Below are 18,296 nucleotides of genomic sequence, written 5' to 3'. Positions count from 1 at the left end.
CACTTAAATGCACTCAAAGATGCGTTAATAGACCTTGTTTTGTGCACTGGGCCTTCCATAAACTCTTCCTATTAAGTTGGAATTTTCAGGAAATGTCAGGAAATTTCTCAGGAAGATACATACTAGGGATGGGCGATATGGGCTACAATCTTTATCGGGATAATAACAATGTGAATTATATTCATATAGCGCTTTTCTCTAGAGACTCAAAGCACTTTACATGGTGAAACCCATTACCTACATCTTTAAGATACATTCAAACCAGTGTGGGTGGCACTGGGAGCTGGTGGGTAAAGTGACTTGTCCAAGGACACAACGGCAGTGACTAGGATGTCAGAAGCAGGGATCGTACCTGGAACCCTCAAGTTGCTGGCATGGCTGCTCTATGAACCAAATATATCACTATATACATTTTGGTATATGCCGTATTTTCTGGACCATAGGGCGCATCAGAATATAAGGCACACTGCCGATGAGCGGGTCTTTTCAGGTCTATTTTCAAACAAAAGGCGCATTAAAAGGGTCATCCATCCAACCATTTTCTACCGCTTGTCCCTTACAGCAGTGGTCCCCAACCTTTTTGTAGCTGCATACCGGTCAACGCTTGAAAATTTGTCCCGGGGGGGGGGTTTAGGGAATTTATTTATTTATTTATTTATTTATTTTTTTGTCATAAAGAAATACAATCATGTGTGCTTACGGACTGTATCCCTGCAGACTGTATTGATATATATTGATATATAATGTATATATTGTGTTTTTTATGTTGATTTAATTTTTTTAATAAAAGAAAAAAAAAGAAAACATTTATTATTTTATTTTTTTTAATTTCTTGTGCGGCCCGGTACCAATCGGTCCACGGACCGGTACCGGGCCGCGGCCCGGTGGTTGGGGACCACTGCCTTACAGGGTTGCGAGGTACACCCTGGACAAGTCGCCACCTCGTCGCATGGCCAACACAGATAGACAGACAACAATAACACTCACATTCACACACTAGGGCCAATTTAGTATTGTCATATTATGATTTTTTTCTAAATTGAAAACACTTCCTTGTGGTCTACATAACATGTAGTGGTGATTCTTTGGTCAAAATGTTGCATACATTTTGTTTTACAAACCATCTTCAAGTCGCTTTCTGACAGTTGCTTCAGAATGCACCATTTTTGTGGGCGGTGTTATTTACGTGGCTACACTTCGACAGCGTCTTCTCCACGTCATCTTTGTTGTAGCGGTGTAGCGTGCAAAAACGGGAGTCAAAGAAGTGTCATAACATGGAACTAACTGTTTTAATGACATTCAGACTTTACTTAAATCAATAACGGAGCAGCATATTCTCATCCGCGGCTCACTAGTGCAACAACAACGCCGGAAATGTGTACCTTGGAAAAACGTCGGACAGGACCTCTCTAACAGCTAAAGTTTGGTGGGTGAATTAAACCGGTAGTTTTTAGCGCTTCCATAGCGAAATATAAGTTAGAACTTTACGCTACGGTAGCCGTAGTGCTCCGACAATCCATCACACAGTGTGGATTCATAGCTTACCAACGTCGTACTAAAACATTTTGACAGATTTTTGAGTGCCATGTGTAATGTTCTATATTGCCAATGGAACATTTAAAGTTTTGGTGTTGTTTACTGGCGTCATCTTAAAGTCCACACATATCCCTAATGTGTGATTGCCATCTGCTGGTCACACTTATCACAGCCAGAATCATTCCGTACATTAGGCAGACCAGGTTATAAGGCGCACTGTCATTTTTAAGAAAATGAAAGGATTTTAAGTGCGCCTTATAGTCTGAAAAATACGGGTACTTTACATTAGTTGTAGGCAATACTACACATTTCGGTATCGTTCCAGTACCAAGTAGTTTCAGGGGCAGTATCGGTCATACCAGTGCTGATACTGATAGTTCAAATTTTCAAGATCATTAAATGATTACATTTTTGATCACATTTGTAAACCGACAAAAGCACAGAATGGTGGTGTAACAATATCAATATGATATTGAAATTATTTCCTACAACTGGCTCTGAATTAAATCTGATTTACATTTTTGCCCATGAAGCCCTCCTGTGTCCCGGGACTTATCTACTGAGTTCTTAGACAATAATAAAAACGAGAAAATATTTTTTGATAGTACAAATCGATCTTACCACTATAGTATAGACCATACACTAATACTACACTTGGTATCATTACTGTCAATATTTGTATCGATTCACCCACCTTTGTTAACATTCAAGAGCTATCTATACCTTAGCTGTTGGCATATCCTCTTAAGGTGTTTAGTGTAGCTTGTTTAGCTATTCTTCATCCTCCAGGACAAATACTTGTAAGAAACCGTTTATTTGCTGCCAAGGAGGCGAGGATTGTTGACTTGGAAGTGGCTTTGCATTGTGGAGGGACGTTAGCCGCTTGGGAGAATACTACATTGCGTTGAGAATATGTTCATTTGCTTGTCAAATTTGCAGGACACAGCTAGAATGTGGCATTGACATGTATTTTCATGATTTAATGGTTGTGTTAGAAGCCAAATGTATATCATTTACATATCGTCAGAGGTGGGTAGAGTAGCCAGAAATTGTACTCAAGTAAGAGTACTGTTACTTTAGAGATTTATTACTCAAGTAAAAGTAAGGAGTAGTCACCCAAATATTTACTTGAGTAAAAGTAAAAAGTATGTTGTGAAAAAACTACTCAAGTACTGAGTAACTGATGAGTAACATACACACTCTGATATGATATGATATGATATTATATATATATATATATATATATATACACATACATATACATTGATGTATACAGTATATAATTTATATGTATTTATTTTGCTGTTTTTGTTTACATGTTAAAGGTATACATGCATGTTTAACATATAGATTCCTTTCTTTCATGAAGACAAGAATATAAGTTGGTGTATTACCTGATTCTGATGACTTGCGTTGATTGTAATCAGACAGTAGTGATGATAACGTCCACGTTTTCAAATGGAGGAGAAGAAAAGTTCCTCCTTTCTGTCTAATACCACATGAAAGTGGTGGGTTTTTGGCATCTTATTTGTCCAGCTTCCATATTCGTTTTTATACACTTTACAAGAAATATATTGGCGTCAAACTCCGTAGCTTGCTAGCTTGTTTGCGCTGGCTTTCGGAGACTCTTGTTTTGAAAGCGCAAGCGCGATGGAGCGGCACTTTTATTGTGAAGACAGGAACGTCCTCATGTGCGGTCAGTCTTTAGGCTTATGACGGGATGTACGGTTGAAATAAAAAAGTATCTTTTTTCCTTCACACTTTTGATTGATTGATTGGAACTTTTATTATTAGATTGCACAGTACAGTACATATTCCGTACAATTGACCACTAAATGGTAACACCCCAATAAGTTTTTCAACTTGTTTAAGTCAGGTCATGTGACCACCTGGCTATGTTTGATTGGTCCAACGTCACCAGTGACTGCATCTGATTGGTGGAACGAAGTGAAACGTCACCAGTAAGGCAGGCACTTTGAAGGTTTGTCTGACAGACCAAAACAAACAAAGCGTGCATTAACAGATCGATAAAAATTAGTAGCGAGTAGCGAGCTGAATGTAGATAAAAGTAGCGGAGTAAAAGTAGCGTTCCTTCTCTATAAATATACTTAAGTAAAAGTAAAAGTATGTTGCATTAAAACTACTCTTAGAAGTATAATTTATCCCAAAAGTTACTCAAGTAGATGTTTCAAACTACAGCGAAAACTTGATTTACACAAACTTAATTGGTTCTTGAACTCGGTTTGTAAATCGAAAAGTTTGTATAGTGAAACAAATGTATCCATAAGAAGCAATGTAAATATAAATGATGGTTTCCAGCCTCGACAATAGTTCATACTTTTTTTTAACGTTTGTACACTTTGAACGCAATAAAAAGTGCCCTACAGTATGGTATATCGAACAAATATAATAAGGTGGTGATAGATCAACGTTCTTTAAAAAAAAAAAAAAGGCCAAAACAAACCTAACTGCTGTTCTCTATGCGCTGTTCTGCCAACACGCGCGCACACACGCAGATGTCACCAAAGTGCCCTCACAAGTGATCAGAAATCCCATAAATCCTTAACTTTAACAACCGTATTGCTACAATAATAAACATTTCAAAAAGTAAACTCCACTTACTTTACATTAACATCGGCAAAAGAGGAGCTGACTAGTAAGAAGAAATTATAGAGGAAGAACAGAAGACGGGGGAAGGTGAAGTGAAATGAAGTGAATTATATGTATATAGCGCTTTTCTCTAGTGACTCAACGCGCTTTTACATATTGAAACCCAATATCTAAGTTACATTTAAACCAGTGTGGGTGGCACTGGGAGCAGGTTGGTAAAGTGTCTTGCCCAAGGACACAACGGCAGTGACTAGGATGGCGGAAGCAGGGATCGAACCTGGAACCCTCAAGTTGCTGGCACGGCCACTCTACCAACCGAGCTATACCGCCCCAAGGTGTGTTTGTGCCATGAAAGAAACGCTGCTGAACGAGAGTAGCTTCTCTCTCCGCTGTGAAATAAGTCTGCTTTGGCATATTTTCCAGAAAAGTCCGGTCTTATTGCAATAAAAACTTGCTGTGTTACAAAGCTTGGAAACGGCGCAAATAGTCTTTTTTTTAAACTCTACAGCAATGGCGTCTTTTTTTCTATGCTGGTCTCTTGTCTTTTTGGGACTCATATTGAGTTAGGAAAATGTGCACAACTTGTCAAAAGGGGAAAAACACAAAAAGGCACACACTGAAGCGCTGGGAAGTGACTCGTAGTGTCTCGGGCATAAAGTGACGTAAAGGACACCGCCTCTCCAGGAATTCTGCGCCTTGTTTTTTGCATGCAGGCGTGACACAAAATGAATGACCGAATGAAACGTTAGTACACTGAGACATGGTTCGCACATATCTGACTCAATATAATAGTTTGCAGATTGAAAAGTTTGCAAATAGAGGGGTTCGTTAATTGAGGTTCCACCGTATTTCCATTTAACAGAGAGCAAGAAGCGCCTCTTACAGCTCACCTTCATGAGTTAATGAACAACTTAATCTTGCAATAATCAGATGGTTTTACTGTTAAGTCTCCACATTAACTTAAGCCTCTGCTTTGTTTTTCAATTAATGAAAAGGGGATGGCTGGAAGTAGCTTAAAAGGCCTGCTGCTGGCTTTGTAGCGTCTCGACAGCTCATCTCGCCTTGAATTCCATGTAGCATTAGTCTCTCTGCAGGGATCCCGGCTGCCTGCTAGCGAGGCGCCGTCAGCCCAGTGCCAGGTGAGAGTGTCTGGTTGCACTGCTACTCATAGTGCTCATTAGTGTAGATTAGCCCTGATTAACCAGGCAGTGTCTCCGACTGAAACCCAATGCACAGCTGTATGAGTAATTTAAGGAAGTAAGCGGGCGTGAGGGTTCAGCTAGTGGACATAAGCGGTTGTGTTTACTTCGGCATTTGTTCTCATATCATCAAGCTGCGTTACATGGCGCAGAAGTAAAGGGAAGGCTGTCAGAGACAAGCAAGGTTGTGTAGTTGACGTTGAGGTGATGCGGTAGAGTCTTCCATCAGCATCATTGTCTCTGTCAAATCTGGAGGAGGGAACAAAGAGGGGTGCACGTCCAGCAGGGCCGCTCATAGGCTTTAAGATACAAAGCTGTCCAAATAGGCTCCATGCTGTCATTCAGTGGCAACAGTTCATGCCGACTCAAGCATTCAAAGATACTAATTCAAAACGATCTGCTGGATTTAAGTGAAATCCAGCGTTTACTTCTCTCCCAGGGCACTGTGGTTTCCTCTCAGCAATTCTTGGAGTAAATAATGGTAGTAACCTGTGTGGAGTCAGCTGTCAGCTTGCTGTAGACCTGGTACTGTTGGCATTCAGTTACCACCACGGACAAGGCAAGCATCCTCTGAGAGGAGTTGATATAAGTGGACATTCTGACCTTCTGGTAACCTACTGACTGTGTGTTTAGTGGATTAGGGTTGTCATCCGTCCCTTGGAAAACGGAATTGTTCTGTATAGTGCTATGCGATGTAGACAAAAACATATATCTCAATAGATAATATATAACTAATCTTCTCTCCTTTTCTCCCCGTGTCTATGGGACTGCCTGTCATAGATGGTGTATTTGGACAACTCTGTCAGGTTGTTTAATTTGAGGTACCGTATTTTCCGCACCATAAGCCGCCCCGTGTTATAAGCCACGCCTTCAATGAACGGCATATTTCAAAACTTTGTCCACCTATAAGCCGCCCCGTGTTATAAGCCGCATCTAACTGCGCTACAGGGAATGTCAAAAAAACAGTCAGATAGGTCAGTTAAACTTTAATAATATATTAAAAACCAGCGTTCTAACAACTCTGTTCACTCCCAAAATGTACGGTAATGTGCAAATGTGCAATCACAAACATAGTAAAATTCAAAATAGTGCAGAGCAATAGCAATAACTTTAATGTTGCTCGAACGTTAATGTCACAACACACAAAATAAACATAACACTCACTTTCTGAAGTTATTCTTCATTCATAAATCCCTCGAATTCTTCTCCTACGGTGTCCGAATTAAAAAGTTGGGCGAATTACGGGATCCAAAATGGCCGGCTCCGTCTCGTCGAAGTCATCAGAGTCAGTGTCGCTGTTGTTTTTCCAGCAGTTCCGTGAATTCTGCCTTCCGGAAAGCTCGGACCACAGTTGAGACCGAAATATCCGCCCAGGCATTTACGATCCACTGGCAGATGTTGGCGTATGTCGTCCGGCGCTGTCTCCCTGTCTTAGTGAATGTGTGTTCGCCTTCGGTCATCCATTGTTCCCACGCCGTTCGCAGTCATGCTTTAAATGCCTTGTTGACACCAATATCGAGCGGTTGGAGTTCTTTGGTTAATCCACCCGGAATGACGGCGAGTGTTGTATTTGTGTGCTTCACTTGTTTTTTGACACCATCTGTGATGTGGGCGCGCATGGAGTCGTATATCAACATGGACGGAGCTGCGTGAAAAAAGCCACCCGGCCTCTTCGCGTAAACTTCCCTTAACCACTCGCTCATCTTTTCTTCATCCATCCATCCCTTCGAGTTAGCTTTTATGATGACGCCGGCTGGAAAGTTCTCTTTTGGCAAGGTCTTCCTTTTGAATATCACCATGGGTGGAAGTTTCTGGCCATTAGCATGGCAAGCTAGAACCACAGTGTGTCGCTTAGTAGGAGCCATTTTGTGGTCTTTACAGATGTAAACACACAAAGGAAATGAAACGTAATACCCGCGCGCTTCTTCTTCTATGGGGGCGGGTGCTTACCTTGGCGTAGAAGAAGAAGCACTTCCTCTTCTACGGGGAAAAAAGATGGCGGCTGTTTACCGTAGTTGCGAGACCTAAACTTTATGAAAATGAATCGTAATATTAATCCATATATAAAGCGCACCGGGTTATAAGCCGCACTGTCAGCTTTTGAGTACATTTGTGGTTTTTAGGTGCGGCTAATAGTGCGGAAAATACGGTAACAGAATCCGAATCAGAAATACTTTTTTAAACCCTGAGGGGAAATTAAGATTTTCAGCAAAATCCCATTCAAGATCAGACAAACATTACAGGGAGACCGAACAGGATCGCTGACGGGTCTGCCAACTTCCGGCGGGGGGTGAGAAAAAAAAATACTCAGTCTAAGCCTGGGCCCCTGGAGGGGGAAGTCCAGACTGATGCCAAGGGAGAGAGAAAAAAACTCATAGCCATAGCATACATAAACATGTGTGTAAGAGGGAAACATCAAACATCAAAGAACACAAAGGATATTAAATACATTAAAAGAGCAGCACGGTGGAAGAGGGGTTAGTGCATCTGCCTCACAATACAAAGGTCCTGAGTAGTCGTGAGTTCAATCCCGGCCTCGGGATCTTTCTGTGTGGAGTTTGCATGTTCTCCCCGTGACTGCGTGGGTTCCCTCCGGGTACTCCGGCTTCCTCCCACCTCCAAAGACATGCACCTGGGGATAGGTTGATTGGCAACACTAAATTGGCCCTAGTGTGTGAATGTGAGTGTGAATGTTGTCTGTCTATCTGTGTTGGCCCTGCGATGAGGTGGCGTCTTGTCCAGGGTGTACCCCGCCTCCGCCAGATTGTAGCTGAGATAGGCTCCAGCGCCCCCCGCGACCCCAAAGGGAATAAGCGGTAGAAAATGGATGGATGGATGGAGCAACCATTTCTGCATTCAGCTACAAAAGTAAAACAACAACAACAAAAAACATATACACTCTGCGGTGTTGTACGCCATCGTCTGCTGGGGTGGGGGGAGAATGGCCAGAGACAGGAGCAGACCCAACAAAGCAACCAAGAAAGCCGACTCCACCCTCGGCCGCCCACTAACTCTCGGCTCAGTCTGCAAGGATGAGCGAGGAAGCATCTAAGGACACTGCTCATTCAGCCAAGACACTGTGAAGCTTGTCCGTCCCGGCGCTCATCCACATCTCCTACAGTCTCTCCAAACGGACTCTGGTGTGGCAGAGACCCAGCAGCTGGTCTCCATGGCCAAAAGGCTCCCGGGAGGCAGATCCAGAAGTTCACCAAAAAGCACCGCAGAAGTCACGAAAGTGCCACCCCTTGTCACACAGTCCCAAAGGGTCCGGAACCAAAAGGCAAAAAAAAAAAAACACATGAAAACAAGAAGGAAACATCAGGAACACAAAAGGATGACACAAGAGCACAGAGCTCCTGCCACCAGCAGCCACTACAGCGACGCCATCTTGGGAAGAAAATAAAACATTGATATTTTGTTGAATTTTAACACTGTCCCTGTACTGTTCTTCATGCTATGTCATCAAGTGATTTAAAAAAAAAAATACACGTGTTCAAGTCGCGAGCAACAACTCATTGTTTTGCAGATTAGCCTGTCTGATAGGACAGTGAATGTTTGGACACCACACGAGTTGATTCGATTCAGAATCGATTCTCAATTCAAAACGATTCCGGATTCAAAATCAATACTTTTTAAGAACATTCTATGATTAACTAAATTCCTCCATAAAAAAGATGAACAGCTCTGATACATTTCTATATTACTCAAAAGAAACTTTCACCCAAACATTTAATAAAGTCAAATACACAAATTAGGCAACAAGAGAAGTATCCAACACTTCTGTTTTCTGAAGTAAATCTGTACAGCTGATCTGAGCATGTACATCAATTATATGATTTGAGTGGTGAGACAGGACAGATAAAAAAAAAAAAAGATAAATAAATACAATTATTTAGTTTTTTTAATCGATTAAAAATCGTTACAAATAAGAATCACAGTTCATTTGAAAATCGTTTTTTTGACACTCTTACTGTCCGACTTTTTAAATCCAAACAAAATAATTCCTTTCCCATGTTTTGCCACCAATTCCCCGTTGTGTTTTTGCTGATGTAGCTTTCATCGTGGTATCTGTCTTTAAGATGTTGGCATCCAGGCTACTGTCGGCTCTTGCCTTAAAGTTCTTTCAAGTGACATGCATTTGTATGTTATCGCAAAGTACTAGTCCTGTATATAAATACTAAAGTAGAATCTATAGTCGTCTGGTATTAAGCTGAAAAGGGACACACTTTGTCCCTATGTTACAGTGGGACTCAAAAAGTCTGTAAATGTGAATGGAAATAATGAATGACAGGGAACTTTGATAAGTCACCAACCGTATGGTTTACACTTCTGCTGTTTGTAGCAAAGGCTGGAGGGATGAGCTGAGTAGATCCAATGTAGTTGAATACTGAATTGATTCTGTTTAAAATTAAGCAGGAGAGTAGCCTGTTCAAGAAATATATTTTCTTGTATTCTGTTAAAGGGGAACATTATCACCAGACCTATGTAAGCGTCAATATATACCTTGATGTTGCAGAAAAAAGACCATATATTTTTTTAACCGATTTCCGAACTCTAAATGGGTGAATTTTGGCGAATTAAACGCCTTTCTATTATTCGCTCTCGGAGTGATGACGTCACATTGGGAAGCAATCCGCCATTTTCTCAAACACCGAGTCAAATCAGCTCTGTTATTTTCCGTTTTTTTCGACTGTTTTCCGTACCTTGGAGACATCATGCCTCGTCGGTGTGTTGTCGGAGGGTGTAACAACATTAACAGGGACGGATTCAAGTTGCACCAGTGGCCCAAAGATGCGAAAGTGGCAAGAAATTGGACGTTTGTTTCGCACACTTTACCGACGAAAGCTATGCTTCGACAGAGATGGCAAGAATGTGTGGATATCCTGCGACACTCAAAGCAGATGCATTTCCAACGATAAAGTCAAAGAAATCTGCCGCCAGACCCCTAGGAAAAGAGAGCGGATGAGGGTATGTCTACAGAATATATTAATTGATGAAAACTGGGCTGTCTGCACTCAAAGTGCATGTTGTTGCCAAATGTATTTCATATGCTGTAAACCTAGTTCATAGTTGTTAGTTTCCTTTAATGCCAAACAAACACATACCAATCGTTGGTTAGAAGGCGATCGCCGAATTCGTCCTCGCTTTCTCCCGTGTCGGTGGCTGTCGTGTCGTTTTCGTCGGTTTCGCTTGCATACGGTTCAAACCGATATGGCTCAATAGCTTCAGTTTCTTCTTCAATTTCGTTTTCGCCACCTGCCTCTACACTACTATCATCCGTTTCAATACATGCGTAATCTGTTGAATCGCTTAAGCCGCTGAAATCCGAATCTGAATCCGAGCTAATGTCGCTATACATTGCTGTTCTAGCCGCCATGTTTGTTTGTATCGGCATCACTATGTGACGTCACAGGAAAATGGACGGGTATATATAACGATGGTTAAAATCAGGCACTTTGAAGCTTTTTTAGGGATATTGCGTGATGGGTAAAATTTTGAAAAAAACTTCGAAAAATAAAATAAGCCACTGGGAACTGATTTTTTATGGTTTTAACCCTTCTGAAATTGTGATAATGTTTCCCTTTAAAGGGAACCTATAATAATTCTTATATGCATTTAACACACTTTCCGTCTAGATCAGGGGTGTCACACTCGTTTTAATTGAGTGACACATCACAGTATGGATGCTTTTAATGGTGCGCTTCTAACAGTGAATACATATGAACATTCATGTAAAATCCCCTCATGATGTTATTTACATTGCTTGTGCATTTAATATCATATATTTGTATGTACAAATCAAGGGATAACTTGCTTTAAATTCATAAGGCAGGCTGACAAGCAAATATATTTGTTTATAATTTTGTTAAGTTCTACCCAAAAAAAGTTTTTTTAATATCTTTATATGTTGCACGATCCGATATTATTAAAGTTTTATGAATTTTTTTTGTCATAACTGAAAAAACGGATACATTTAGTCAGAAAGATTAAGGGCCTGATCTACTGAAGGTTTGGGTGTGTTAAAACATGTGCAAACTGGATAGGCCAAGCAAAGCTGATCTACTAAACCTGTGCGTTGAAGATTGCGTTTCTTAAGTGAGCAAAATAAGGAGGGCAATCTATTTAACGTTTCTGTCGTCATGAATATGCAAGCAATGTTGAATATATGAGAAAATACAAGTGTGATTTACCAAGACTGTTCTGTTCACTGTTCTGCGACCGCTGGTTGACGTCTATATTTAGTACTTCCGGAATCGACGTAAAAACTGTCAATTTTACATTAGCTTCCTGTGTGTACAATAATGTTACACAGACAACCGCTTTTACATAAAATAATCAGTTAGAGCGCACAACCACGGTGTACTTACAAGCAGACACAGTGTGTAGACAGAAAAGGGAGATTGGACGCATTTTGGCTTAAAAAGTAACGATAAAGGTGAAGTTATAACACTGAAACGCATGGCTAGCTAGCTAGCGGCTAAAGTCCACCCGCAGTCTGCAGTGTTTTAGCTACGTCTAAATCACTAATCCTGGTCTCCATGGCGACAAATAAAGTTAGTTTCTTACAAGTATCATCCCGCCAGGACGAGGAGTAGCTAAACATGTGTAATTACACACCGTAGCTCACTGGCGTCAAAATGTAAAGAAACGCCATGGGTGGATCTACACCTGACATCCACTGTAATGATACCAAGTACAGGAGTGTGTGTAATCGATACTACTATGATTACATCGACATTTTTTAGCATCACAAATCTTTTTTCGTTTAAAAAAATGTATTTTATGTTTACAAACTCAAGAAGTATGTCCCTGAACACATGAGGACTTTGAATATGACCAATGTATGATCCTGTAACGACTTGGTATTGGATTGATACCCAAATTTGTGGTATCATCCAAAACTAATGTAAAGCATCCAAACAACAGAAGAATAAGTGATTATTACATTTTAACAGAAGTGTAGATAGAACATGTTAAAAGAGAAAGTAAGCAGATATTAACAGTAAATGAACAACTATATTAATAATTCATTTTCTACCACTTTTTCTTAATAATTTTGACAAAATAATAGAATGGAAAATGACACAATATGTTACTGCATACGTCAGCAGCTAATTTAGGAGCCTTTGTTTGCTTACTTACTAATAAAAGACAAGTTGTCTTGTATGTTCACTATTTTATTTAAGGACAAACTTGCAATAAGAAACATATGTTTAATGTACCCTAAGATTTTTTGTTAAAATAAAGCCAATAATGCAATTTTTTGTGGTCCCCGTTATTTAGAAAAGTATCGAAAAGAACCGAAAAGTATTGACATACATTTTGGTACCGGTACCAAAATATTGGTATCGGGACAACACTAGTTCATATACTCATATACTATTTAAAATCAGGTTCGAGTCAAATAGTCTAGACATCGTTTCACACATGGTCGGACAGGTCTGCCAACAAACACCCTGAAATAAAAATGTTTGAGAAGTTGCAAATCTATTAGTGGAGAGACCCCACCTAAAGCAAAACTATATTCGTATGTATTAGCAGTGTGTTGTTGTACTTTGTTTACAATAGATCTCTATAATAGAGTTTCCCATTTAATTTATTAGAAATTTGGAAGTAATATACCATACAGAATATTGCTATGACATACACATGTGCATATGAATGAATGACAAGGAGCACAACTTACAAGTATTTATAATATAAATCCAATAGCAAACTTAATGGTCAGGAGTGGACCCAACAGAGTTAAGTTTGTCTAAAGCAGGGGTGGCCATTACGTCGATCGCTAGCTACCCGTCGATCAAGGATTGTGTGTCAGTCGATCGCCAGCCAAGCATTAAAAAAAAATGTACCTAAAAATTAGCGATCATCAATCTTCATCAAGACGTCAAATTCGTCACTTGATTGACATTCACGGCACCCAAGGTTCTTGTGAGATGACGCTGGCTGCTGCCGGATCATTATTTAAAAAAAAATGACCGACAGGAAGGCGAGAAACACTTTTTATTTCAAAAGACTCTCGCGCCGTACATGCTGTCAAAACTCTAAAGACCGACTGCACAGTTCCTGTCTTCACAATAAAAGCCCTGCTTCATCCTGCCGGTGCTAACAAAATAAGAGTCTCAGAAAGCTAACAAGCTACGGAGTTTGCCATCAATGTATTTCTTGTAAAGTGTATAAAAAGGAGTGTGGAAGCTGGACAAATAAGATGCCAAAAACCAACCACTTTCATGTGGTATTGGACAGAAAGGAGGACTTTTTTTCTCCTCCATTTTAAAATGTGGACATTTTCAGCACTACTGTCTGATTCCAATCAATGCAAGTCATCAGAATCAGGTAATACACTAACTTATATTCTTGTCTTCATGAAAGAAAGGAATTGATATGTGTTAAACATGCTTGTATTATCATTAAACACCTTTAACTTGTTAACAAAAATGTATCTTTCATAAATAAATAAAAATAAATTATATATATGAATGATGTAGATTCCTTCGACTTGGTCAATTGAAAAGTAGCTTGCCTGCAAAAAAAGTTTTGGCACCCCTAGTCTAAAGGCTGCTTTAAAGTATTATCCTAACTTTGCTTGAAGCAGCTACTCGGCCATTTATTCTCCTGCAACAAGTGGCCATGCAGAAGTGTGACATGACCAGGAAATACGAATCAAAACAATTCCGTTGATCTACTACATCGCTGTGTCTGCTAGATAGTGAACATTTTTATTTTAGTTGTGAAGTTTTATGATGAATCATGAAGCCTATTTCTTGTCTGTGTGGTTTAGTACTGTACACTGCCTGGGATGAGCTATTGGAAGTGATAAAAGAGCATCAGGCAGCAGGAGAGAACTCTGTCGTTTGAAGCTTACCTTAGTGCTGTGGTTCTCAAATAGTGGGGCGCGACCCCCAGGGGTTAGCAGAGAAAACGACCCACTCGTCTCTCGCTAGGAAGCGTAATAATCGAGCCTGCCAGACTTTGTTTTTAACTTGCTGAGTCACACAAGAGATTGGCATGTATGATCAATAGTGGGTTTATGGAGCTTTTTTTTTGCCTGAATATGTGGTGGAGCCAAGCAGCACAGCATAGTGTCTGTGGTGAGTTCAGGTGCACTCCTAAATCACAGTGCTATCTCTACACATGCTTATAAAATAAAGCAAATGCTTACTAAACTTAACTTTTTTTTACAAAAGAAAATTATTTGATGAGTTATCTTGGATTTAGTTTGTATTGCATGTATTATTTTCATGCTAATTTCCTTATTGCGTTTTCTTTGCATGAGAGATTGTTACGTGTACAGGGGAAGAAGGCGGCACAGACAGCAGGGACGTCGTTTAGCTCTATGTTTATTTTATATTTACAATGGAGTGTGAAACGAATCCAAATGTTTGTGTCTGTGACTGTGTAGCGATTATCTGATGAGTGTTACCGGAAGTGTTGAGCGAGGTGCGGAAGTCCAAGGGGGCAAGGCAGGCTCGGAGGTCTGTGGGCAGGCGTGAGGTCAAGGGCAGGGGCGAGGCGGGAGGTGGAGATCCAAGATGCAGCCAGGGATCCAGAGGGAACACGGGGAGACGAGACACACAGCTTGTGACGCGGGAACGAAGGTATGCTGCTGGAATGCGACGAGACAAATGAACACGGAGGGGGAGAAACACATAGAGTATGCATGGAGCTTGATGAGTCGGCTTACTGTACTAGAACAGATCGCTACGTTCTGGCCCGGATCTCAAGGATTTACTTTGTTAGCTGTTTGCTTTACATCACATGTGAGGATTGAAATACTTGACTCACCTGTGCGTCCTCCTTTCTCCTGCATCTTGATGTCACAATTACAGCAGCCCTAGCTGTAGCGCTACTGACAGGCGGTTCAGATGCTTTTTATTTTATTTTTTTAATTTATTTTTTCTAAATAAATCATAAAAGAACATTTATGATATTTTAAATGTTTTTCAAACTTATTATGTTCAATAGTACATAAATAGTTGTAGCGCTAATGACAGGCGATTCACATGCTTTTTATTATACATATATATATATATATATACATACATATATATATATATATATATATATATATATATATATATATATATATATATATATATATATATATACATACATATATTTTTAATAAAGCATAAAATAACATTTATATTATATTTTAAATGTTTTTTCAAACTTATTATGGCCAATAGTACATAAATAATAGACCATACATTCATACAATATACATTATTACTGTACTGAAATTTGTTTTCATGTAAAAAAAAAAAAAAAAAAGTTGTAGTGTGGCGGTTTTTATTTTGCCATGGCGGTGCACCACCATCAATTACATGTAGGGGAAACCCTGATGCTGTGTTACTTACGTTTTTGACAAACACCAAGTTTTTTAATATGCTCTACTGTCCTAAACGCATGAGTGTGGTTGAATCGTATCTCTACGAGCTTCTTCCATTGAGTTGCTTCCTCTCCTTGCTCTCTATAAATGTGACTTTGTGTAAATACTTTTTTTCTATTCCATTTTAACTACAGTGTGATGACAGACTCGGGTGATTGTGCTTGTCGAGTCCGCTATTACATTGCATGCTGTATTTTGACATACCACTAATCAAATCTTCTTTCCTCTCCCTCCCTTTTCTATTACCTCCTCCCTTCACCCTCGTTTCCTTTTCATCCTCTCTTATTCAGGTGGAGCGAGAAATAGCCATTCTGAAGCTCATAGAACACCCGCATGTTTTAAAGCTACACGACGTCTATGAAAATAAAAAATACTTGTAAGTATCAACACCAAAATGTTTTCATTCTTCTCAAATGTACTCCACTTCAGCCAGTTTGTGTACAAATGTTTGTTGATTACTACATGGAAGGGGTAAAAATGGTCATTTACGGCCCGCAACTTGAGTTCTGTTGGCTCGCAGCATATTGCCTAAGTCAAACAAAAAACAATAGTAAAAATGTAAGACAAGCAGCAAAAACAGGTAATTTAATGAGATATAGATGAAATAGTGATACTAATAACTAATAATCATTAGGGATACAATTGTACGACCTCCTCACGGTTCGGTCCGTACCTCAGTCCTTGGGCCGTGGCTTTGGTTTGTTTTTTGGTATGTGTTTTGTGCATAAACAGTAAACAACTTTTTTTCTCCCAAAAGTTTCTCTTTATTTTGCTTATCAACAAAAACTATATTTTTCAGTGAACACGAACAAAGTGGTGTACGGATACACACAAAATAAGTAAACAAAACACACTTTCAAATGGTGAAGTGCCTTATTACTTGACTACTTGCATACACTATACCAGTGGTTCTCAAACTTTTTTCACCAAGTACCACACCAGAAAACACTTGGCTCTCCCATCCATACATCCATCATCCATCAGAGAAGCCCAGACTTCCCTCTCCCCAGCTACTTTGCCCAGCTCTTCCCGGGGGATCCTGAGGCGTTCCCTGGCCAGCTGGGAGACAAAGTCTCTCCACCGTGTCCTTGGTCTTACCTGTGGTCTTCTACTGGTTAGACATGCCCTAAACACCTCCCGAGCGAGGCGTTCAGGGGGCATTCTGCACAGATGCCCGAGTCATCTCATCTCAATCAATCAATCAATCAATGTTTATTTATATATCCCTAAATCACAAGTGTCTCAAAGGGCTGCACAAGCCACAACGACATCCTCGGTACAAAGCCCACATAAGGGCAAGGAAAAACTCACCCCAGTGGGACGTCGATGTGAATGACTATGAGAAACCTTGGAGAGGACCGAATATGTGGGTAACCCCCCCACCCCCCTAGGGGAGACCGAATGAATGCAATGGATGTCGAGTGGGTCTGACATAATATTGTGAGAGTCCAGTCCATAGTGGATCCAACATAATAGTAAGAGTCCAGTCCATAGTGGGGCCAGCAGGACACCATCCCGAGCGGAGAGTGGTCAGCAGCGCAGAGATGTTCCCAGCTGATGCACAGGCGAGCGGTCCACCCCGGGTCCCGACTCTGGACAGCCAGCACTTCATCCATGGCCACCGGACCTGTGCCCCCCCCCCCCCCCCCAAACTCCACAAGGAAGAGGGGAGCAGAGGAGAAAAGAAAAGAAACGGCAGATCAACTGGTCTAAAAGGGGGGTCTATTTAAAGGCTAGAGTATACAAATGAGTTTTAAGATGGGACTTAAATGCTTCTACTGAGGTAGCATCTCTAATTGTTACCGGGAGGGCATTCCATATTACTGGAGCCCGAATAGAAAATGCTCTATAGCCCGCAGACTTTTTTGGGGCTCTGGGAATCACTAATAAGTCTGTCTCCTCTTGATGTGGAGGAGCAGCAGCTTTACTTGGAGCTTCTTACGAATGACAGAGCTTCTTACCCTATCTCTAAGGGAAAGCCCTGCCACCCGGCTGAGGAAACTAATTTTTTCCGTTTGTACCCGTGATCTTGTCCTTTTGGTCATAACCCAAAGCTCATGACCATAGGTGAGGATAAGGATGTAGATTGACCGGTAAATTGAGAGCTTTGCCTTCCGGCTGAGCTTTCTTCACCACGACGTATGGATACATGGTCCGCATAGCTGCAGACGCCACATTGATTCGCCTGTCGATCTCATGATCCACTTTTCCCTCACTCGTGAAGAAGACCCCAAGGTACTAGAACTCCTCCACTTGGGGCACGATTTCCTCCCCAACCCGGAGATGGCACTCCACCCTTTTCCGAGCGAGAACCAAGGACTCAGACTTGAAAGTGCTGATTTTCATCCCAGTCGCTTCACACTCAGCTGCGAACCGAGTCAGTCAGAGTTGAAGATCCTGGCCAGGTGAAGCCAGCAGGACCACATCATCCGCAAAAAGCAGAGACCTAATCCTGCAGCCTCCAAACCGGATGCCCTTCAACGCCCTGATTGCGCCTAGAAATGTTGTTGTCCCAAAGACCAGTTTTAATTAGCTTGCTATGATCTGAGCGCAACAAG

General features: G+C 40.8%; 1 protein-coding gene across 7 annotated transcripts in view; it reads left to right on the top strand.

The window, feature by feature from the left end:
• brsk2a (BR serine/threonine kinase 2a) overlaps positions 1-18,296 on the top strand; it is a 521,979-nt gene that overhangs the window by 320,841 nt on the left and 182,842 nt on the right. For all 7 annotated transcript variants that reach the window (XM_061969996.2, XM_061969998.2, XM_061969999.2 and 4 more), the window contains exon 3: positions 16,029-16,114. In XM_061969996.2, the coding sequence (XP_061825980.1) occupies positions 16,029-16,114 (86 nt within the window). The remainder of the gene's footprint in view (positions 1-16,028; positions 16,115-18,296) is intronic.

The sequence above is a fragment of the Nerophis lumbriciformis genome, linkage group LG10, assembly GCF_033978685.3.
Source record: "Nerophis lumbriciformis linkage group LG10, RoL_Nlum_v2.1, whole genome shotgun sequence".
Taxonomy (NCBI): domain Eukaryota; kingdom Metazoa; phylum Chordata; class Actinopteri; order Syngnathiformes; family Syngnathidae; genus Nerophis; species Nerophis lumbriciformis.
Note: the sequence above shows the minus strand (reverse complement) of the source record. Positions and strands in the feature narration are given on the sequence as shown.